General features: G+C 47.9%; 1 protein-coding gene across 2 annotated transcripts in view; it reads left to right on the top strand.

Moving 5' to 3' along the window:
- The window catches only part of WWOX (WW domain containing oxidoreductase), a 983,400-nt gene extending 963,772 nt beyond the window's left edge, over positions 1–19,628 (top strand). For both annotated transcript variants that reach the window (XM_029235281.1, XM_029235288.1), the window contains exon 9: positions 18,307–19,628. In XM_029235281.1, the coding sequence (XP_029091114.1) occupies positions 18,307–18,495 (189 nt within the window). In that variant the 3' untranslated portion in view covers positions 18,496–19,628. The remainder of the gene's footprint in view (positions 1–18,306) is intronic.
- Positions 19,629–23,656: the final 4,028 nt, after the last annotated feature.

Genomic DNA, 23,656 nt, shown 5'->3' with positions numbered 1-23,656 from the left:
TGTGTGTGTGTGTGTGTGTGTGTGTGTGTGTGTGTTGAAACAGAGCAAGCTTAGATCGGTGTCTGGCAAGTTGTAAGCAAAATATAAATGTAGCTTTCCCGTGAGTCATAACTTACAGAGAACAACGGTATCGAAACCATACCAACAATAATTTGGAAAGGAAATAATTTGACCACTCATTGTGTGTATGTAGCAACTGAGTTTTGTTGATTTCCTTTTCCTCTGCCCTGCAAAGGATATTCGATCAGATACCCATTCATCTCTTTAGAAATATTTTGTTAGCTACCTACTGTGTGCCAGGCACTGGGGTGGGCCAGGGACCCACGTCAATGAGGTCGGAGTCTGACAGCACACACCCAGCTACGTAATAGGATTTGGGACAGAGAGTTAAGGTCAGTAGAGGTGTCTGGTAGAAACTCACATCGGAGGTGACCCTGAACTTGGTAAAGATGGGAGTTGTCGCCTGCCCCGTATGAGAACTCTGCTCAGACATCACGTACGGTGCCTCCAGCCTTCCCAGTTCCCTTCCTCCCATTCCCAACCTCTGCCCCATCCTCTTAGCTCCCGAGTTCCATGCTGGGAGCTGGCGCATTGCTCGGTGCCTTCCTGTTCCGTACGCATCACTCTGCTGAGTCAGGAGTTCACGCTTCTCCATCTGCTTCCCATCTTCCAATTTTTTTGTTGTTGTAGATGTTTCTCGATCACTGAATTAAACACTTTTTTCCCTTTAGTATACTGGTAATCGAGTTTCTGGAGGGAGGGCCGATAAAAATGCCTGAGTTGAATCTACCACGTCTACACAGGCGCCCCTCCCCCCAAATCTATGCTTTTTGCACCATGACATAGCCCCAACACTGAAGGATGAGCAGGGATCACGCAGGCAGAGAGCGTTCGTGACAGCTGCCACTACTTCCACTACACCCACCCTGCCTTTATCTGCTGAGCGTTACGTGCCAGCTCCGTGTAAATATGCTACATACACAGTCTGACTTAGTTATCGAAATTATGCTATCTGTATACCAGCAACTCAAGTTTACAGATGAGGAAGTGGGCTCAGAGTGGTTAAGTTTACGTCTCAAAGTCACCCAGCTGTTGTTTCTTGTAGTTTGGGTGCCCCAGGAGGCTGACTCCACAGCCGAGATAGGCGTGAGGCTCGTCAGGTTGTGCTCTGGGGATCCACGCCTGTAGGGGAGCAGCGTGGCCAGCAGGGTGGGGCAGGGGGAGGATTGAGCTGTGATGTAGGAGCAACAGACACTTCACCAGTGCCGAGGAGACTAAAGCCAGGGTGACCCTGCAGAGATGCCCTGAATTGGGACAAAGAGACCAGGCAGTCATTAATGTGGCTGCCTCCTGGATTGGATGCATCCTTGGGCAAGGCAGCTCCCTCTAGCTGAAGGCACTTCCTAAGAAGGGATCCTGCCGCTAGCAAACAGCAGCCCAGACGCTGGGGAAATGAGTGCCTCCTGGCTCAGAATGGGCTTCTGGGTAGCACACCACAGTATCCACTACAGTGTCACAGGCTGACTTGGAAGCCACATCTCTCTCACTTTAGAGTCTGTTCATGTAAGTGGGGTGCAGGACAGAGGGCAGGGAGAAGAGAAAGCTAGAAAGGTAGGTCAGCTCGTCTAAGGTAGGAACTTGTACCTCACAAAGGAGCCGGCCCTGAGAGGGGATAATAGTTACGTCTGATCGGAGAAGTGCCATGTTCCTGGGAAACCATCCAGGTGGTGGTACACGGACTCCTAGAGCAAAACCAGTTGGTGGGGTTCATCTGATATTCTAGATATACCTGCGTCAGGTATTTCAGTTGAGAAGGAAAAGAAAATTTCATTCTTTTTCCTTTCCTTACATCACTGGTTTCTGTTTCTTATTTGAAAATGCTATTCCTCCCATAGGGAAAAGGTTCGGTTAACGCGGGTGGTAAAGCTATCTTTGTTTAAAATATTCTCTTTGAACGAGGGAACAGTGACATCACTAAGTTCTAGGACAGATTCTTCTCGGGCAGTGTAATCGTTAGGGACCTGTTTGTGCGTCCATTTGAGGAAGTGACAAAACCAAAAGCAGTTTGGAGGTTTGGCACCTTCGCTATAGTCAGAGGAGTGCGATGTGAACGCACACCATTCTCTTCTCTGCGCCCTCTCCTGTCGGTGACCAGACCGAACCAAGGGACCGTCCTCAGCTTAAGGACACATGCCCTAACTCTATGTTCGGGATAACCAGAGGGTTTTCTCCGCTCACCAGGCTTGTGATGCTGCACCAAAGAAGTCAGTTCTGAGCCTGTATAAGCCCAGCTTCCATTAACACCTGAAAAATAACAATTCACTGTCCTGAGATGTCCAGTCCCATGAGGGGCCCTGTCCCCTCCTCTCCCTGGTACCCTACCTACCCGGTCTCCATTCCCTCCTCCCATATCCTCTTTTTTTTTTTTTTTAAATTGAAGTATAGTTGATTTACAATGTTGTGTTAATTTCTGCTGTACAGCAAAGTGACTCAGTTATACATATATATATATTCTTTTTTTATATTCTTTTCCCTTATGGTTTATCATAGGATATTGAATATAGTTCTTTGTGCTGTACAGTAGGACCTTGTTGTTCATCCATTCTGTATATAAAAGCTCACATCTGCTCACCCCAACCTCCCACTCCATCCCTCCCCAACCCCCTCCCCCTTGGCAACCACCGGTTCATTCTCTATGTCCATGTTTCTGTTTCGTAGATGGGTTCATCTGTGTCATGTTCTATTTTATTTCTTTTAATTAATCAATTTATCTTTGGCTGTATTGGGTCTTTGTTGTGGTGCACGGGCTTCTCACTATAGTGGCTTCTCTTGTTGTGGAGCACGGGCTCTAGGCGCGTGGGCTTCAGTAGTTGTGGCACACGGGCTCAGTAGTTGTGGCTCGTGGGCTCTAGAGCGCAGCCTTAGTAGTTGTGGCGCACGGGCTTAGTTGCTCCGCAGTATGTGGCATCTTCCTGGACCAGGGCTCGAACCAGTGTCCCCTGCATTGGCGGGTGGATTCTTAACCACTGCGCCACCAGGGCAGTCCCTGTGTCATATTTTAGATTCCACATATAAGTGATATCATATGGTATTTGTCTTTCTTTCTGACTTCACTTAGTATGATAATCTCTAGTTGCATCCCTGTTGCTGCAAGTGGCATAATTTCGTTCTTTTTTGATGGCTGAGTAGTATTCCATTGTGTAAACGTACCACATCTTCTTTATCCATTCCTCTGTCGATGGACATTTAGGTTGCTTCCGTGTCTTGGCTATTGTGAATAGTGCTGCTTTGAACATAGGGGTGCATGTATCTTTTTGGATTAGAGTTTTGTCCGGATATGTGCCCAGGAGTGGGATTCTCTTCTCCGTGGTACCCTACCTACCTGGTCTCCGTTCCCTCTTCCTGTGTCCTCTTATTCCCACCCACAGCCCTGGAGGGTCCCAGATCCTGTGTCCCTAAATGAGAGACAGCTTGAGGGTAGATGGGTCTCTTTGTCATCACATATGGATTCCACTTGTTGTACAGAGGATCTAAGGCAACAAGGGTGCTGTTTTCAAGGATGCTGAACTCACAGGGAGCACAGTTCCCAGTGAGCCAGGGAAATCGTTAGGTCTGGAGTCAGGCCGATCTGGGTTTGGATCCTGGCACTACATTCAAGTATTACCTATGTCTTGTTGTGGAAAGATCTACTATGATGATTGTGCAAAATCTTGACCTACAGATGTGCAAGAACACTCCTGTGGCCCTTGGGTTGTGAACATATCCCCATTTATCCCGGTGCCAGTGCTCAGAGTAGGGCCTGGAGTCCAAGTGATTGGGCTCAGCCTCTGACTCTGCCACTTTGCCCCTTGACCTTTGCCTCTGTGGGCTTCAGGACCCTCCCTGTAATTGGGGAGCGTGGATGCAAAGTGTGGACGCTCCCTGGAAGCATTTGAGGCACATGCATCCCTCAGCTTGAGGGATGCCCCTCACAATCAGAATTTAATGAACAAGAATGATCTGTTCCTAAGTCATTTCACTTGCTTGAGCCTCAGTTTCCCTATAAGTGAAATGGGGATAATGATGCCTCCACAGGGCTCTGGCAAGAATTCAGCAAACTGTAGGGCTCAGCACCTAGAAAGTGCGATAGAAGGTATCCATGCCCCGTATGGGATTCATACATCAGGGGACTGCCTGGCAAAGTCATTCCATTAGGAATCCACAGGGCACAGATGGTAGAGGACAGGTTTTTCATCCACCTGGACAGTTTGACGGCCAGCTACACGACTGGCTGTATCCCCGCTGACACCTGGCTTAGTAGCTACTAACTTATTTATGCATCTTCCTTTTTACAAGCCAGGCAATTGTGAGAGGAGGAATCCCATCAGGTGTGGCAGCCAGAGGTGGGGGAGAAAAAGCAGACTAAGGTGTCCCTCGGTGTTCCCCGTCGTCCTAAGGTCAGCATTTGTCTGAACTGCGAGGGCAGGAGAGTTTAACTGCAGTTGGCTGGTGGTGAGCCCGCCCTGGTGGGATGCAGCCAGACAGCCCGCAAACGCCCAACCATAAACCCCGAGCCCTGCCGGCTTCCAAGAACTCTCCTTTGCGTGAGAAGCAATTTGAACAGGGCAGGGGAGGGGCGTCGGGCCCAGGTATTGTCCCAAACCACATGCAGGCAGAAATGGTGCCCCCGGACTTGAGGACGCTGGACCAGCAGCCAGGGGTCGGAGGACCAAGATATGGAGCTCGGAGACGAGGAAGAAGGTCCCCGAGGCTCTGTGGACAGGGACGTGGCCAGGGAGGGAATATGTACCTAGCCTGATGGGGCTACGTTTGCATGTTTACACATAATCCCAGGATGCCGTGCCGTGAACGGGGTATGGGGTCAGAGCGGGCATTAGCCATGAACGAGAACAGGGGCTTTGAACCAAGACGGACTCAGTTTGGATCTTCGCTCCATCACTTCCCAGGCACGCGGCTGTGAGTGACCTCACCTCCCTTATAGCCTCGACAGTAATAGCCGCCTGGTGAGGTGGTCGTGAGCGTCAGGAGTAATAATGGGCCCTTGGCACGGAGCAGGCTCTCGGTAAGCAGCAGCCGTTACCATGATCGGTACCGCTTTGTTGCTGTCGTTGGTCGGGGCCGGACTAACCCTCCCTAAGGCGGCTGTCACGTCTCATACTCACCTGGCCAGGACGTGAAGAACTCAGGAGGGGTTTGGCAGGGAGATGACTAAGGGGCTGGAAGATGACTGATGTGACTGTACCTAGGTTGGGCAATGGCTAAAGGGGAGGCGCTGGGGCAGGTGACTGGTGAGTTTCTAGAGGGAAGGCCGAAAGGAGGATGATGTGCAGGTTTCGTCTCTCCCGGGGGTTGAAGGGAAAGCGGGAGAGGTGGGTCGGCTAGGAGGAGAATTTCTGACCAATAGGAAAGTTTACACCTGGATTTAGGAAACAGCCTGGGGTTGCTGAATGGGCCGCCTGGGCTCCCTTGCGAAATCGTCGGGATTGGGCTGAAGTTGTCTTTTAGCTGCTACAATTCAGAATGTGGAACTTGCCACAGCTAGAAGGGGGGAGTCTGAGCTGGAAGACGGGTCAGGCCAGAGAGTTTCCCATCCAACCATCTCCTGCAGCCCAGACGCCAGCAGCCCTTGCCTCTTGCCTGTGACCACATCCAAGCACAGGCAGCTGGTTGATTTTCACTGCGCGTGTCTCCCACGCAGCCTGCCCGTCCCCCTCTCTCTGAGTTTTGCGTCCAAATCACAGGCACTGTCAACGTGCTGGGGGCGGGGGGGCATCAGTATTTCTGAACCTGGTGGCACGTTTTCAGTGAGTGAGAATAACCCTACGTCTTCAGGAGCTGCATTAGAATCAAATGCCAAATTAAATAGCCACCAGGTGAATGGATACAAATTTACATCCATTCATACACGGGTCGCTTTTGCTGTTGAGCTAACTGACTTCTGGGCTCTGAGTTGAAGGCCCCAAGATCTGCCTGCCCGGTGGGAAGAGTGTGAGAAAACCAGTTTTCATGCTTTGAGGCAAAAATCCAACCAGTGGTATAAGAGAGACAGGGTTAATTGACCCTACAAGGTACAACAGAGATGCATAGGGGCCCATCATAGAAGCAGCACTGGAGCCAGCTGGGCATGGATTTCAAAGAGGATGTCACCACTTACCAGGTGGAGGACATTAGGCCAGTCCAGACCACTTCTGTGCCTCAGTCTGCTCCTCTGTAAAATGGGGCTAATACCCCACAGGGATGGATCCATGTATTTTTCTAACATTTTATTACAAAAGTTTTCAAATCGAAAATTTGAAAGAATAATGTGGCAACCACCCATCTACCCAACACCTAGATTCTACATTTTTACTGCACTTTTTTAAAATCGAATTTTTATTTTATATTGGAGAATAGTTGATTCACAGTGTTGTGTTAGTTTCAGGTGTACAGCGAACTGATTCAGTTATACATAGTCACGTAAACATTTTTTCAGAATCTTTTCCCATATAGGTTATTACAGAACGTTGAGTAGAGTTCCCTGTGCTATATAGAAGGTCCTTGTTGATTATCGATTTTAGATATAGTGATATGTATCTGTTAATCCCAAACTCCTAATTTACCCCTTCCCCTCACATTTCCCCTTTGGTGACCGTAAGTTTGTTTCTGAACTCTGTGAGTCTGTTTCTGTTTTGTGGATAAGTTTGTATCATTTTTTTTAGATGCCACATATAAATGATAGCACGTGGTATTTGGCTTTCTCTGTCTTACTTCACTTAGTATGATAATCCCTAGTTGCATCCATGTTGCTGCAAATGGCATTATTTCATTCTTTTTCATGACTGAGTGGTATTCCATTGTATATATGTACCACATCCATTGTATATATATGCACCACATCTTCTTTATCCATTCGTCTGTCGATGGACATTTAGGTTGTTTCCGTGTCTTGGCTATTGTGAATACTGCTGCAGTGAACATTGGGGTGCTTGTATCTTTTTGAATTATGGTTTTCTCCAGATATATGCCCAGGAGTGGGATTGCTGGATTATATGGCAACTCTGTTTTTAGTTTTTTAAGGAATACTGCACTTAAAAAAAAAACTACTGCACCTGCTCCCTTATCATTCTGTCCATCCCCTTTTCTAGGAATCATTGCCCAGGGATGTTGGGAGATTTAGAGTAGACATGTATAAAGGGCCAGGGCAGGGGGCAGGGTCTGGAATTTTACAGTGCTTAATACATGACTGTGGCTGTCGTTGAGATGTCAGTGCCCCGGTTTCACGGATGTGAACTTGGTTCTGGCTGCTGTGGTCGGGGGAGCAGAAAGACCAGTGGAATCCATGGCTAGGCTGGTACCCAGAGATGCTGGGTAAAGATTGTTGAGAAAAGTGACCGCCTCTTGAATTTCTTGCTCAGAAGGTAGGAATGTCCACCCCCCCTACTTTTAAGTCCCTCGGATGAAGGACAGATGAGCTATTTTGATCTGTATGCTTCCTCCTTCAAATTGTTAACAAACGGACCTGTAGCCAGGATGGAAGTACTATCTATGGTGTACTCAGGAAATCTCCAGACGTTACAACCGTCTTCCCAAGAGCCCGGTGAAGGGGCTGTTACGACGTCCATTTCATAGATGGGGAGACCGAGGCTCAGTGCCTTGTCACAGAGCTGCCAGGTGGCCAAGTCGGGACTCGAATTCATGTATCTCAGACTTCGGCTCCTGGGCTTTTACCACCATCCCACACCGCCACCCGATCTGCAAAAATACCCAGAGCTTCCGTCTCCTCCCCACTGCTTATCCTCATTTCTCTTCATGACTCACTCAAAAGGGATGATACTGATTCTTGTTCAGATGAGGTTAGAGAGGCTCTCTCCCATCCCCGGGTGGCTGCAGGGGGCCTTTTAAAAAGGGAAAACTACGGGCAGTGAGGGCTGCTGCTTCACTCGCTCTACAGGGGAATCGGCTTGGATTTGTACGGGATGCCAGGGCTGGCTCAGTTTTCTAAAGCCCTAACTTTGCAGCATTCTTCAAGGGCCCCAGAGAGTTCCTTGTGCCATGAAATTTAGTTTGGAAACTTCAATAAAAAAGTCCCGAAGGAAACTGTCAATTAACGCATTTACACCGAAGCATCATACTTGGGAAAAACACCTTCAAAAGCCAATGCTGTTTTCCAACCATTAAAAGAGTTTACGTGCAGCTTGGTTTCCATAGATACCTGAGGTAATGGCCCCCTTCCCCTCATTGAAGAGTGAGTGTCGCTTGATTTCTTTCTTTTTACCTTAGTCTTTCATACTTTTTCCCTCCATCCCCATTTATGAAAACGAAAGATAACTAAATTGAAACCTGGCAGTGAGATCTGTCTGAGGAAGAGTTTGATTTATAAGCTCGGGGGGGGGGGGTCTTCATTTTCGCTCCCCTAATACTTCACGGCTTCTGCAAATAGTGTTGCTACATACAAGGAAGAGATGGAGACTTTTCAGGTGATCAAATGAGTTCCCCGTCAAACACATAAACGTATTCGAAAGGGAAAGGGCAATGGTCTGTTGAAGAGGGACTGAGCTTTGGGTGTAGGGAAGAGGTGTTTGTTTGTAAATAAAGTTTTATTGGAACACAGCCATGTTCACTGGGGTATGTGTCGTCTGTGGCTGTTTTCAGAACAACAGTGGCAGGTCTGAGTAGTTGTGACAGAGACCGTAGGGCCTACAGAGCCTAAAATATTTCCTCTGTCATCCTTGGCAGAAAAAGTTTACTTACTGACCCTTGGTATACAGGAAAGAATTGGCGTTTGAGAGGCATTTAATGGTTTTGTCACTTTAGGCACGTGCTCATCTTGCTGTGACTCAGTTTCTGCATCTTTGCAATGGGAATGACTGACAGGGTCCTTTCTTAGGGTTGTGGGGACGTCAAGCCTCGAGCCCTGTGCTTGGTACGTAGTAGGGGAACAACAGATATGAATTAGTATTTTTACTCCCAATTCTCTCGATAGAAAAACCAAGACGCCTACCTGAAGATTCTAGAAGTCGTTTAGAGAAACCAAAGGAAAGTGTGTAAAAACCCAAACCACATAGTTGAGCCACTGTTCCTGGGTCCGGTGGGTGCCCAGGTGCCTCTTTCCTGGCAGCAGGTGAGGGAGCCTAAGTGGGGGACCCTGTTGAGAGAGGAGAAGGCAAACGAAAGAAACCACAACAGTCTAGGAAGAAATCTTTAATTTCTATTCAGCTTTCAAGAGTTTGAGCGAGGTGGGGTTTTTTTTTTTTTTTTTTCCTTTTAACAAACCACTTCAAGTACATGCCTTCAGATTATAAAAGTACCTGAAATTGCCTAGAATATTAGCATGCAGAGCTTGTTAGTATTTACATATATTTACATAAGGAAGCAAGGGAAAGAGCTACAGGTATTTACAGTCTACACAGGAGAAGAGAAAGGCGGCCTAATTGTATTTCCTAAAATACAGGATGATCAGTACTCAGCACATGCATAGTTGCACGATGGAATGCAATCTTAAAAAGAGACATACCTTTGTAACTTTCTATGATGCTAAGGTGTTGCATAATCAAGGTAATTCTGTGTGTGTGTGTGTGTGTGTGTGTGTGTGTGTTTTGTTTCTAGTCTGTTTGCACCAAGTGCTTTAAAATGTTCCCTTGCACCGAGGCAGAATTATTTAACCCTGGCAATTAAAGCAACAGCATACGTGATCATTTCCCACTAACTAGCGACACGCTGCTGGTGAATGAAATACCTACTGTTTCTCCTCCACCCGTCGACCACTGTGACGAGATCCGTCTGTGCAAAGGTAGTGCCTAAGGTCTCCCCATTAATTATGGAAGTAATATAAATGAGACGCTCTCCGCAGTATGTTCTAAATGAAATATCAACAAGGCCAGCGTCTTTGAGCCTGAGAAATGATCCGTCGCAGAGAGCCCTCTATGAAAAGGCGCAAACCTAACGCAGACGTGCTTGACTCTTGAAACAGTGTGGCTGGACGCGGAGGGCGGAGGGCGGCCTGCCTGTGAGATCTGATTGTTGCAGACTCCGTTCTCTTGATTCGCTGCTGGAAGAGTTAAGAGTTCGTGAATATCTTACCACGAGGCCATGTGGCCTCATCAGAGAAGACCCTGTGGGTTTTATCCCCCCATCACCAATGCCTTTTCGGTACTAGGTCGTAGACTCTCTCTGTGTCCTAGGTGTAAAGGAACTGTCAGCCTTAACAATGGCAACAAACAGCTTGTTTGTTTGTTTGGGGTTCGCCTGCTCACAAAAATGGTCAGCTCTAAGGTTTTCTATAAGAGCCAGCGTGGCAGGCCAGCTCGGTGGTGCGATTCTGTGCAGAAGAAGGGAAGGGGGGAAGCTGTCTGTTTCACTTGTACTGTGAAGATATGCTTTGCGCCATTATATTAGAACCGAACCCATTCATTCTGCCTGGCGGTAACTTTAAAGGTTTATTTCAGTATACATGGCAAATACAGAGGCATACATTTATATACAGTATACAGAGCTAGCTAGAACCAAGGTTAAAGAAGTAAAAACGTTTCAAATTAACACAAGCTAAAATGCCTTCTTTGAGCTCTTAGGGACACTCAATAGTCCTTCGGCACTAGTCTCCAGGTGGCCGGGTTGGAATATTTCAGGAATGGGCCATCGGATTTGTCCCAGGTGGAAGGATGATGCTTATTTTGGCGGCACATTTCTAAGATCCTTCTGCCGAGCCATTGGAAACTAACCCGTGGAAGAGTGGATACCCCAGTGCAGTTTTCCAGCCCAGCAAGGCAACTCCCTACTTGAAAAGCAATGTGGGCACCCCAGGCGGCACCAGCACAGAATGCCCAGGGAATGCTTTCATGGATCTAACAGAGATGTTGTTACAGGTGTAACAACGTCCTCTCTTATTTTTAATGAGACCGTCTCTCCAGCCCAGTCAGTTCTAGAACATCTTTCTTTGGCACAAAAGGAGGGTAGAACAGGCATCATTCCTTTTTCCTTCCCTCCTTTGGAGGACCCCCCACTCCACCAGAGCACGTCTAGAAATAACAGCAGGTCTGAGGACGATGAAATCATGCTAAATGTTCCACCTTCACTCTTTTGAGACCAGCCATCAGTCTGTCACGGAACCCCTGCCATGTTTACGGCAAGAATTGTGGATCACAAAGGGGGTGTGAAAAGGGCCGCATTCATGTCAAGGGAAAGTTCAGAACAGGTCAGCCAACTGAAAACACAGTCCTGAAAACCTCCCAGGGCCACGCTGCCCTGAAATGCTGCCGCTGAGCCTAAGCAAAAATCCTCTGGAGCCTTGCTGTCCAGAACAAACATGGCTCTGGACCTCTTTGGACGGTAGGGAGTGTCTGCCCACTCCTCCCCCAAACCTAAGGCCAGCAAAGACAAATCTGCTCTTCTGCCTTTAAAAGTCCTTTCCAGCTTTCCATCCTGAACCTCCTGGTCCCTGGGCTTGTTCCTGCAAAGATTTCTCAGAGCATCACAGCCACGTCCTCCTGACTTTCCAACTCATTCTGCCCTGGTCTTCAAGTCAATCTCTTAAAACTGCTTAATGGTCTTGCTAGAGATTCATGGCTTTTGTCAAGGAGACTAGCATGGTCTTTGTAGCCTGATGTGGATTTGGGGGCATGATATTTGGGGCGCCTCAACTGCAAAATAAGAAAGCCTCCATGTCATCGTGATTCTCTCCCAACGAAGATGTGTGCACATCTGCTATGTGAAAGCTGTCCCACGTGTGCCCCTCAAATACCTGGCACTCAAACTGCCGTCTACTTTGTGGGGCTGTGCCAGGACCCACTGCACTGATGATGGTGATGCGCTGGCATAGCCCATGGCTTAGCTCTCCTTCAGAGCAAGTGCCATCGAGCCCTGTGTCCCAGGGTCACCCAGGGAATGGTACTCCTTTACCTGCCACGGGACAGTCAGCTGAAAAAAGCAACCTCTGAGGCTTTCCACATTTGGGATTCTCTTTAGCAAAGAAACTCTTTCCATGAGGCAGGAGGTAAATATCCTAACCCACGGTGGTAGGTACACATTCTCTTACGTCAGGCTATAAGATCTGCATGTAATCTAAATGGATTCTCCAGAACACTCTCGAAGACTTTTCCAGCCTCCTCAGTTAGAAACAAATACCCGCTTTCCTGACCCTCTTCACCTTTTCTACTTGGGAAACTGAGTGGATTTCCCTTCTGTAATAAATGCTAAGAACAGCCTGTGAGTTAGCAAAACTCCCGAGGGCTATGAAAGTTAAGTTATATTACGATATCTACAAGAAGTATTTGCAGGTACCTAAGCCTCTATCGTTTGGCGCCTTGGTAGGAATCACTTACTTCTTAGGAATTAACTGGGGGAGGGCAGGAGAGGGAGGTGGATCATTTCCCTCTGCAAACCTGCTGTAACATGTCAGATGCTATCCTCCAAAAGACCATATTCATTGTACACGTGTGTGAAGTTAGTTACAAGATGGAGACTGCTCGGGGTTTCACTGGTTTTGATGCGGTTCCGTTCACGCTTTGAAAACAAGTCGATCGTCCAAGAGTAGCAGGTTCACAGCTGGTCACATCTGGCACCTGGAGGTGGCATTTTGAATCAGGTGGTGATGGTTTTGTTAAGGGTCACTTGCCATTGGATCTTTTGAGGTGGCGCTGGGTCTTCATTTTTGTTAATCCTAATGGATATGATTTCCATTTAGTTCACTGCCTAAATCAACAATGGGAAACTCTCCTCCCAGCATTTCTCAGGTGAGCACACGACAGCCCGTTTTTTAAAAATTAAACGTACAGCCCATCCATTTAATTTTCGGCCAGATGTAGCCTGGCTGAGAAGGGAAAGAGGACTCCTCCTAAGGTAGCTTCAGCCAAACGGGAGACACAGGGAACGGGCAGCCTGCAAATTTGTGTCGCGAGCTTGGGAAGGAGGTTTGGTACTGCATCGGGCATGGATTCCGGAGGGTCAATCTGTGGGATGATCTGTGTGGCTTTGGACGAGTTGCTTTTGAGCTCTGGTGCTAAGTAGGCTTCCCTGTAGATGGGGATGATTGTCCCTGGCTGGTAGAGCTGTGTGCGGGTTAGAATACGGTGCTTACGAAGCTTTCTGCACGGTGCCAGAGGAAGGGCTAGCTCCCAGCAGATGCTGGCCATCGTCACCACTGGAACAGCCCCCGTATGCAGCGACTCACCAGAAAAGGTCGACAGTGTGGAGGAGAAGGGTCCTTTCGAGGCACGTTCTCTGTCGTCTCCCGTCTCACATCATTTTGGCGGAAGTTGGTATGTTATTTGATTTGCACTCATTCCACACCCAGGCAGGAGGGCCAGGGGTCGGTTGTGGTCACACGAGCAGGGAGGCCCTTGAGCCTCACGCCTGCGTAAGCTGCATCGCTCTGCCAACTAACAAACAGAATATGTGGCTCACCTGTCGGCTTAAAAGATTGGGCTTCCCTGTGGCGCAGTGGTTGAGAGTCCGCCTGCCGATGCAGGGGACGCGGGTTCGTGCCCCGGTCCGGGGGAATCCCGAGAGTCCGCCTGCCGATGCAGGGGACGCGGGTTCGTGCCCCGGTCCGGGGGGATCCCGCGTGCCGCGGAGCGGCTGGGCCCGTGAGCCATGGCCGCTGAGCCTGCGCGTCCGGAGCCTGTGCTCCGCGACGGGGGAGAGGCCGCGACAGTGAGAGGCCCTCGTACCGCAAAAAAAAAAAGAGATGGTTCTCAGATGGTTCTCAGATGGTGAGTAGGGAACACATAACCTTTTGGAGCAGCTTGCTTTGTTTTTTCCTCTCAAATCAGATTTAAACCGTCCTGTTGCTGAGGAACAGCTGTGCTCCAAGCACCTCAGTCTCGGGAGATGAACCCTGAGACACCGCGTCGCACGTTTCCAGTAGGGTAGCTGAAAACTCTCTTTGGGGAGGGTTATTGGGAGACATGAAGAGACTGAGAGGGCGGCCATCTGTCCCACCTATGGCACCTGCATTCACTGCCCCATCTCCACCAAGGCTCCGGGATAAATGATTCTGCTGTACTCACCAGGGCGTTGCATCGGTTCTGCGTTTGGGAATTGTTTCCTTTGCCTCACAGACCCCAGATGAGTAACAGGGAAAGCTTTGAGGGTTCGAAGAGGCACCTGTCTTCTCTTCCTGTGACACCTGCAAACTTCTTTGTCCCGGGAATTCAGCACAGTCGTCACTGCCCGCTTCCAGAAGGGAAGTTCTCCTTCCCTGCCCTTGGGGTTCCAAGTCCGGTGTAAGTTCTGTGCCGCCTCCCCTTTCTCAGCTCCACTTTCTGCATAGGTGATTCACTCAACGTGTGCTGTGCCGTGTCCTGATGCCGACGTGTCTGTAGGAAAGCAATCTTAGAACATCTGCTACTCTCAGAATCATTGAATATACAGATATCCCATGGTAGTGTGTCTCCTTTTTTATGTGTCTGTCTCAGAGTCAAATGTATTTTAAGACAGGAATTTATCCTTTCTTTTTTAAAGAAGCATGCATTTTAAAAGTAGAGAAACCTGAAAACTAAACATAATTGTGTAACATGTGTCCTTATTAAAACGTAAGTTATATTAGAGTACCTACCAGTGCGTTACAGATATTAACATGTGGGTGGATTTTTCCTTAAGCCTAGATTGTTGATCAGAAACCCCTGTACCTTTCTCTCGCCAAGAGTGAATATTCATTTGGAGTCCGTGCGGACAGCTGCACATTGAGGGCCAGTGGTTATCAAGTAAATGTTGATGAAACGTGGCTACGTCACCGTTTCGTCCCAACCAAGGGCTTTGGAAGGATGGATGATTTAGACCTCAGGGCCCCAACGATAAATGAACAGTAACTGCCTTCTAACTCCCAGCTTTCTGTAGTTGAAGACTGTGCCGCTCATCCGACAAATGATTTCTGAAAGAGAATGATGAACCCCCTTATTACCCAGATGCTCTTAACTTAATCCCAAACAAGAATCCTGGGTAACTGTACAGACGCTATAAAGATTGATGGCGTAGTTCTCCTTTGGCAGCTCGCAAATGTTTGACTAAATCAGAAATGGCGTTCAGGCGTGATTAATGATTCTACTGGGCTTCCCAGAAATCCTCAGCCCCGTGCGATCCACACCCTAACTCACCGCCGGTGCTACAGGACAGAGTCGCCACCCCGGCTCCCACGATCAGCAACGGCATGCAACCTGCAACCTCCAGGCTTCCCATGAATTTGTTCTTAAAAAATCACTGAGGGGAACCCACAGCTCCTGCTAGTGTTTATATATGTCAAGATATGGCTGTTATCGTGTTATCGTATCACGACGGATCAGTAAGCAGCGGTGCCAACCAGCAAGGCAGATACTTTATATCACAGTTGGGAACATCATTTCCTTGATAGGCTCTTTCATTTTTTTCTGGATTACGGACTGATGCCCCCCCCCCCCCCCGAGTGGCATGAAAGTCATTTGACGGCGATGAAAGTGCTCTTTAAAAATTTTTCTTCTATCAATCAGTTTAAAAATGTTTTCTCTTGTATCAGCAGAACCAGCTTATTTACTAATGAGATTTCCTAATGTGGCTCCGTGTCACTCTGGTGATAGGCCGAAAAGCTGATGAGCCCCAAATTAGAACTCGTTATTAAACCGTCATCCCATCTGATCATATAAAGATGTCACTCAGAGGCTGCCATGGGTGCAGCTGAAAAGAGCATTCCCTGAGAAGCCGAAAGGGTCGTGGGCTTGGGACGAAAAGATGCTGTCACTACTTCACCGTCCAGTGTCTCTCTTTGCCAGATGTGCACAGTTGATCTTCAGAGCGGAAAAGGTGGTCTTTGCTTTCAGGTGCCCTGCTGTATGTGTTCTTCTACAGAGTCAGCACCGCTGGTGATGAGGTTTAAATTGTGTATCGCCCTGAGCCTGGGGGCAAAGGAATCAAAGCCAGCTCTTGATAAAAGATTGGGCTTTACTCAACTTTACGGTTGTCAGCATGGTAGCCAAGTGGCGGTTTACATGAAATGAGGTCGATTGCAATTGCTTTCACATTCCGTGGAGGGAAAATGCATGCCCCCCGGCTCCCTCATCAACTCGATTCTGAATCAACGTAAGCGCAGAATTTCTCTGCAAAAATACCATTCCCACAATGCAAGAGAGTGCAGCATGGTATCGTTTTAGAATGTCAGAGTGGCAAAAGATTACACTGGGTTTGGAAGAATTCCGTTTGTTGCTTTCCCAAGTGGCCAACTTTGATCTTTTCTCAGGATTGGTGGAGCTGTGAGAGGCCAGTTTGTTGTGATGTATGAATGCTGATACTATAACCGCTCTGGGGTGGGGTTGAGGGAGCCTGGATTTAGGGATGAGCTGACCGGCTTCTCCCACCACTTGAGAGCTGATGCCAAGGGCCCTGACCACTCCTTGGTGGTTTGGGCAGTTGCAAAGTAAACTGGAAATCGAAAACAGATATCCAGAAAATTATTCAAAAACACCATCTCCACCTGACATCTGCTAAGAATCGAGGCCAAGATGATATTTGCTTGGGCTGGCGAGATGAGCATCTCTACTCTTCCATTTGTCTTTAGAGGTGCTTTGCTTGCCTTTTTTCCCCACATGGGATGCAGGGGCGTCAGATAAGCCACTGGAACTTCGTTAGATAAATGTGCTAAGCTAAGGGTTATTAGGAATAATAATTCAGTGAAAGGAAATTTGGATGACATGGGCTCATTAGACCTGAGCCACACAGATTGATTTGAAAACCAAGAAAATAAACAATTGGCTGTTTTTGGGGAGTGGGCATGGGTGACAGGGCTGGGGAAATCACACACCGATTACTATTTCGTTAAAGAGAAGTCACGTCAGGGGTTCAGTTTTTGGACCAAAGGGCCTTGTCCAATACAGTCAAGCAGCCCGTTATTATCAGAACTCAGGCATCCCATTCCCATGCCATGCCACCCTCCTCTGCACAAGCATGTCACTTCAATGTATTTGACCACATGGTTTCCAGACAAATGCAATAAACGTCCCCCCGCCCCCCTGCAACAAAAACCCCAAGTCTACTTTATAGAACTTCCCTACAATCATAATACCTTGAGACCTTGATTCTCAGAATGACCTTGGCTCCCGAGGGTTGTACGAAACAACCACGGTGAATGCAAACCCTATGGGGGGGGGATGCTCTCCAGTAACCTCTCTGCTTGGGCACAGTTTAAACCCTGTAGGGGGAGAAAAAGAGTAAGCTTTTGGGTGGGGATGGAAACTCATTTCCCTCGCAGTTAGACGTCCTTAATGTTTTCCTAATGTTGACCTTATGCCCAGTTATCTTTCTCCATTCTCCCCTGCCTCCCAGCCCCCTTCTCTGTCAATTAGTTGATGCAGCAAGGGCTGTGAGGCACGTAACTAATCACGAGACGCCGGATAAACCGTATTGGTTTCAAATGAGAGCCGTGCCGACGGTGTCCCCCTACGCACACCAGCCGATTATTCTTAATTATGGCTTTTGCAAAGCAAAGTGATTTCTTGCCCTCTTTCCAGCATCCCTGACAGTATTCTGTCAGCCCGGATGATAGGGTGCCCCATCGGCACACACGTCCCTAGCCACAGCGCCATCTGCTACTCAGAAGGTCAGTCGGAAGTGATCAATTGCACTCATTACAACTTGCATTTTGAAGGGGGCTGGGAGGACGTGGGCCCCCCCCAAGCCACTGTCCCATTGCAAGTAGGGGCTGAATACCACACTTCTAAAAAGGTTTCCAGGATAAGGATAAATTCACAAACGTGTCTTGTGTCTGCATGAGGCATGTGTGATGGTGGGGAATGTGTGTATACGTGTGTCTCAAACATTTTAACACAGCATCACAAACCCTTCCTCTAGCAGCCCCATGGGCAACGAATAAGGAAAAATCTGGCACCAGTCCCGCTTGGTTTGCTACCTGATGGGCCATGATTAGCGTGGTTGCTTTAGTTCAGAGAGAAGTTTCTAGAAACTTCGCAGTGTCAAAAGACATTATGCGTTGAGAAGTGAGGGAGTTGGATGAATTTGCTCTCGCGTGTTCAAAAGGATCCCATCTTCTTCTCGTTGCTCAGAAGAGACATCTGATGTGATTAACTGATAGACGTGTAGTCTGTTTTCAAAGCCTTTTCCTATATGAGGTGTAAAAAAGTCACACTGGCTTTACGAGCAGAGTTTATGAACTCGTTTTCCCTGGATGGTCCCATCGTACCTTTTACAGTCATGTGCTTTGAGTTCAGTACCCTCGGCCGTGCTGAGATCCAGATGCATCTGAACCGGGTGGGGAGAGACTCTTGCTCATTGCCAGTTAGAAGAAAACCTTTCCATCACCTCTTTTCTTAAAAAAATAACGTTCCGTGGTCTCTGTTCTTTGCCTTCCAGCAACAAGGAGCCGCCACCACCGTCTTCTGTGCTGCCGCTCCAGAACTGGAGGGTCTGGGAGGGATGTACTTCAACAGCTGTTGCCGCTGCATGCCCTCGACGGAAGCCCAGAGCGAAGACACGGCGCGGGCCCTGTGGGCGCTCAGCGAGAGGCTGATCCAGGAAGGACTTGGCAGCCCGTCCGGCTAAGTGGGCGCTCGGCAAGGATCGGCACACGTGCCCACCACGCGCGAGTGCTCGGGCGTAACTGCCAACGCTGGACCCCTTCCAACTTATCATGCCAGGGCTTTCCATGTCCCTCCGACCCAGATCCGCTAGAGTCAAGGATATGAGTCGTCACAACAGAGCGAAAAATGTTACGTACCCGTGGGAAGCGGGCAGTTCTGGGGGTAAAGGGGACGATACGTCTTTTCTGGGGCTGGGTCAGGCCTGGGTCCCTCTGCTCCCCTGGTGATGGCCTGTTTGTTTGAAAGTGAAGCTTTCTTGCTCGGTAGGTTCTTCGTCTCACGGTAGAAGCACGAGCAATTCTCACGGTGTAGGACAGCCTGGTGCCCCACTCCCCCACCCCAGGCGCAGCCTCCATGGCCACACTGTAGCCAGGAGCTGCCTTTTTCTTATTTAGGGAAGAAAAAGGCCAGTGTTTACCCTTCGCTGCACTGATCCAGGAGATAACTTCAGCCTGATCAAGTCGGAGTGGCCTTGGCAACTACTGGAGAGAGGACCCTCTGAACCTTGTTCCAGCCGAGACGGAGGTGACACTTAGTCACAATTACTGGGTCGCCAAGTACTGGTCCACCAACTACTGGTCCACCAACTCCCCGGCCAAAGCTATACAAAAGATTCTTTAGCGATTATAACAAACACATTTTGTAAATCATTCCCTAGATACCTTGACAGGCAGGAAAGGAAGTCTTGCGCCATTACAGGATATTTTGGGGATGGGGGATAAAAAGCTGTTCCCCCCATTCTTCACTCACAGTTTTGGGAAACAACGCCATCGCGGAGGTTCACAGCCCCTCAGTGTTCAGCATCCTGCTTCAGTGTCCTCTTGTTCCTCTCATCCTACGTTTAATAAAAGAGCATGCTTGAATAGTATCACCTGAAGTTTTTTTGTCTTGTTCCTTTAAATGTTTGTTTCAGTTTTGTTTTTTGTCTTGTTTTGTTTTTTTAGAAAAGCAATCTAGAGGAAAAATAAAGCGCTTCTTGTAGACGCCAGGGAAACACCATTCTCGTTTCTTCTCTGAGTTTTGTTTTGTTTTTGTGCTTTGTGGCTGTCTGCGGGCCGAGTTGTCTCACGCAATTAGCATGCCAGCATCATATTTTCTGTTGAAGAGAGAAAGAAAAAGAAAAATGACTATCACTTAATTTCACCTTAAGAGGTTTTGTTATCATGGATCGTGGATCATTTCAGTCCCTCGATGGTTTGTTCCCCCTGTAACTACCAAGTTCTTGGTGATTAGAAACCATCCCTGCTTAGGAGAATCGGGGGGTGGTTTGGAGGCTCTTCCCCACTCATCCTGTTATCACTTACTCTGTGGTTTCCAGGCCATTCCTGCAGGGATGTAAGAAAGGCCACTTTGGCAAGGTGGAGAGAAAGCTTTTGCTGAAATACCAGGAAGGTGGGGGCAGGGGGTGTGTGTCACTGTTCCTCTTGACAGTGGCAGCTTCAGCCCAGACAACGTCATGACTTTCTGGGCCTCTGGCTCTGTGGTCAGTCAAACACCAGTGCTTTCCAGTGGTCCAGAGCCTGGCTACGTCCTCCCATCTGGCTATATTCGCCCTTCACAAAATCCTTATTGTCACAGCACCTTTCAAACTATGCATCAGATAATGTCACTTTTCTGGTCCAAACCCTCCAGTGCTTCTGCGGTAGACTATTTGCAAACGTGGCCATCGTAATTCTCCTCCCAGTCTCCACACCTTGGGTGGTCCTCTCTCTAACTCTGGCCTTGGCCACATGACTTGCTTTGGCCAATTTAAAATGTGCTTGTGCACTGGGCTTGCCCTTTCTTGTTGCTCTTTGGAATCCTGCAACCACCATCCTATGAATGGGCCTGGGTTAACCGGCTGGACAATGCGAGCCACATGGCCGCTCCCCAAACCAACAGCAGACTACTCATTCATTAGACGTGCAAGCGAGGCCACCCCAGACCATGTAGCCCCAGCCAAGCCAACCCAGATGAGAATACCCCAGTCCACCCAGAGAACTGCAAAAAGTATGTTTCTCATGTTAACCCACAAAGCTTCAGGATGACTTGTTACACAGCAAACACTAACCGATACAACTGCTCATCTCACTGACTAAAGTCCACATTTTTTTTTTTTTTTTTTTTTTACCATAGTCAAGGAGTTCTCCCATAATCTGGTCCACAGCAGACTTTCCGATTTCATGTTCTAGCATCTTCTCTTCATTCACTACATTTAGCCACGCTGGCCTTCTTGTTCTCCTGAAATAAGCCAAGCAACCTCCCTACTCAAGGACTTTATACTTGCTGTTGCCTCTGCTGAATTGCTTTCCTGCCAGAGACCTGCATGGCTTCTTCCCGCACTGCATTCTGCTTTCCCCCTTTCCGATGAGGTGACATTCTGGCCACCGCATTCACAGTGGCACCCCATCTGCCCACCCCTCCCCTTTATTTTTCTCCACACCGCTTAATACTACTGGACAAGTTATATGTCTGTCTATTTACTATTTTCTCTCTCCACCTCCTATAATATGAACTCCCTGAGATTTGTCTGTTTTGTTCACAACTGTGGCCCCCGTGCCTTGAACTATTCCTGTTATACAGGAAGGTGCTTAATAAATGACCTTTGAAGGAAAAGACGATTCTTGGTGACTGAGCATTACATCCACGAAAATAATTCCCATCCTTGTGAGAATGCGCACAAGCCACCCACTGTGCCGGGCGGGCTGCAAAATTACGTCTAATGTGACCAAGGTCCTCCCAGGCAGCCTCCTCTTCCCGTCTTATGGATAAAGAATCTGAGGCCAAGAGGTTTCATAACTTGCCACTGTCCACAGAGCTCATAAATGACAGAGCTGCTGTTCACACCCAGGCCTGTTTCTTTTCAAAGTTACACACTTCCCTGCACCAAGGCCACCGATCCTTCAAGAAGCTGAGAATGTCCTTTCCAATAGGAGGCACCGTTTTAACATCTCAGGCTGAGCAGAGAAGTGACATTACGGGTCTGACTGTAGCTCAGCATTAGGAATTTGGTGAAGGGGGAGTCAAGCCACGGCACAAAAGATGTCAGAGTCTCATCAGGCAAGGTTATGTTCAAAATATCAGAGAACCAGGGGAGCATCTCCTGCTGCCTCCTTGCACCGTTAAGGCCTCTGTGCTGATGCCCATATGAATCCTGCATCAGGAGGTAAGATGATGCGTGAGGGGACTTGACCAGGGGAGAGAAGCATTCGCCTCAATCAAGAAGCTCCCCTAAACCTTCCCACCCTGTTGGTGGGATGTAGATTGGTGCAGCCACTATGGAGAACAGTATGGAGGTTCCTCAAAAAACTGACAATAAAGTTGCCATATGATCCAGCAACCCCACTCCTGGGCATATACCCAGACAAAACCGTAATTCGGAAAGATACACGCACCCCAGTGTTCACTGAAGCACTATTCACAATAGCCGAGACATGGAAGGAACCTAAATGTCCATCGACAGAGGAGTGGATAAAGAAGATGGGGTACATGTACACAATGGAGTATTACTCAGCCATAAACAAGAACGAAGTAATGCCATTTGCAGCAACATGGATGCAACCAGAGATTATCATACTAAGTGAAGTCAGCCAAACAGAGAAAGGCAGATATCCTATGATATCACTTACACGTGGAATCTAAAATATGACACAAATGAACTTACTTACAAAACAGACTCACAGAGAAACCAAACTTATGGTTACCGAAGGGGAAAAGAGGAGGGGGGTAGGAGAGATAAATTAGGAGTTTGGGATTAGCATATACAAACTACTATATATAAAGTAGATAAACAACAAGGTCTTACTGTACAGCACAGGGAACTATATTCAATGTCTTGTAATAAACTGTAATGGAAAAGAATCTGAAAAAGAATACATAGATCTGAATCAGCTTGCTATACACCGAAAACTAACACAACATTACAAAGTAACTATACTTCAGTTTAAAAAAAAAAAAAGAAGGTCCCTAAGTCAGACTAAGTCTTCATACAATCATCCATCCAACAAACGTACACGGAGTGCCACATTATGGAAATTCAAAGTTTAGGGTAACACCCCTACCATAGTTAGAGCTATAAAAAAATTTATATCCTGGGTCAATAGGAGTCTTCACAGTGCACAGGTCCTAATCAACTTTACCAATACTTCTCCAGGTTACCTGATAAACAGAGACCCCAGAACAAAAACCAGGCCTCCTCTTACCCGTTATGCCCTGAATCCACCCAGTCAGACGGCGCCAGTCCCTGTGGTGCATTGCTCCCGCCAGATGCATCTTACTTCTTTGGCTGATTCTGTGGGGCAATTCCTGGACAGGTGAGCAAGTGGGTAGCATAAAAAGCCTCATTCCTTTGTTAGCTTATTCTAAATCCAGGACTACTGCTCACCATCTGTCATGATACACATATATACACGCACACACACATACGTAATATATATGTAATATATACCTAGTTTTCCATCATCACTACCACTATTTGCAGGTACTATTTATTGAGCATCTACTATGTGCCAGTTGCCAGTCTGGGCAAATCACACCCACCTTCTTATTTTATGCTCAGATGATAAGCATAAAATAAGTGACCTTTCCGTGGTCCCCTAGCTGGTAAGCAGCAGAGTCAGCACCTGAATACAGGGCCATCGCCTCCAGGTCCATGTGCCTCCCACTGCATCCCACTGTTTAAAGGACGGCCTGTAGACCACCAGTAGACATATAAATAAATGTATACAATGGGTGAATTATTCACGAAGGAAGACTCTTAGGCTTCCTAGCCAAGCCTGGGATCTGCTTCGACTCCTGGTGCCTCACACGTCTGGTATAAACTCTACGAATTCTGTCCATGCTGTTTACCCAGCAATATTGGCTTCAGCCCCGTACACCTTTTTCTCCTGTTCTGGTTGTAAACAGGTCTGCACCTGGCCTTCTTTCCCCTGGGTTTATTAGCCTCTGATGGACTCAATGTCCAGAGTCCTCCACCACTGCCCCAGGGCCACAGAATCCACTCAGGACAGGGAGAGGGAGCCAGAGTTTCTACCGTCGTTTTCCCTGTGTCTTTAAAGCCCAAAGGCTGCCGGTTTCCACTTTCACGGCTGATGAAGGCAGACCTTTCTGCCACTTTTCAATAGGAAACAGGAAACTGAAGCGTC

The sequence above is a fragment of the Monodon monoceros genome, unplaced genomic scaffold (genome assembly GCF_005190385.1).
Source record: "Monodon monoceros isolate NGI ecotype Baffin Bay Population unplaced genomic scaffold, NGI_Narwhal_1 Super_Scaffold_10, whole genome shotgun sequence".
Lineage (NCBI taxonomy): Eukaryota > Metazoa > Chordata > Mammalia > Artiodactyla > Monodontidae > Monodon > Monodon monoceros.
The sequence above is the reverse complement of the archived record's forward strand: the minus strand, read 5'-3'. Positions and strand labels throughout refer to the sequence as shown.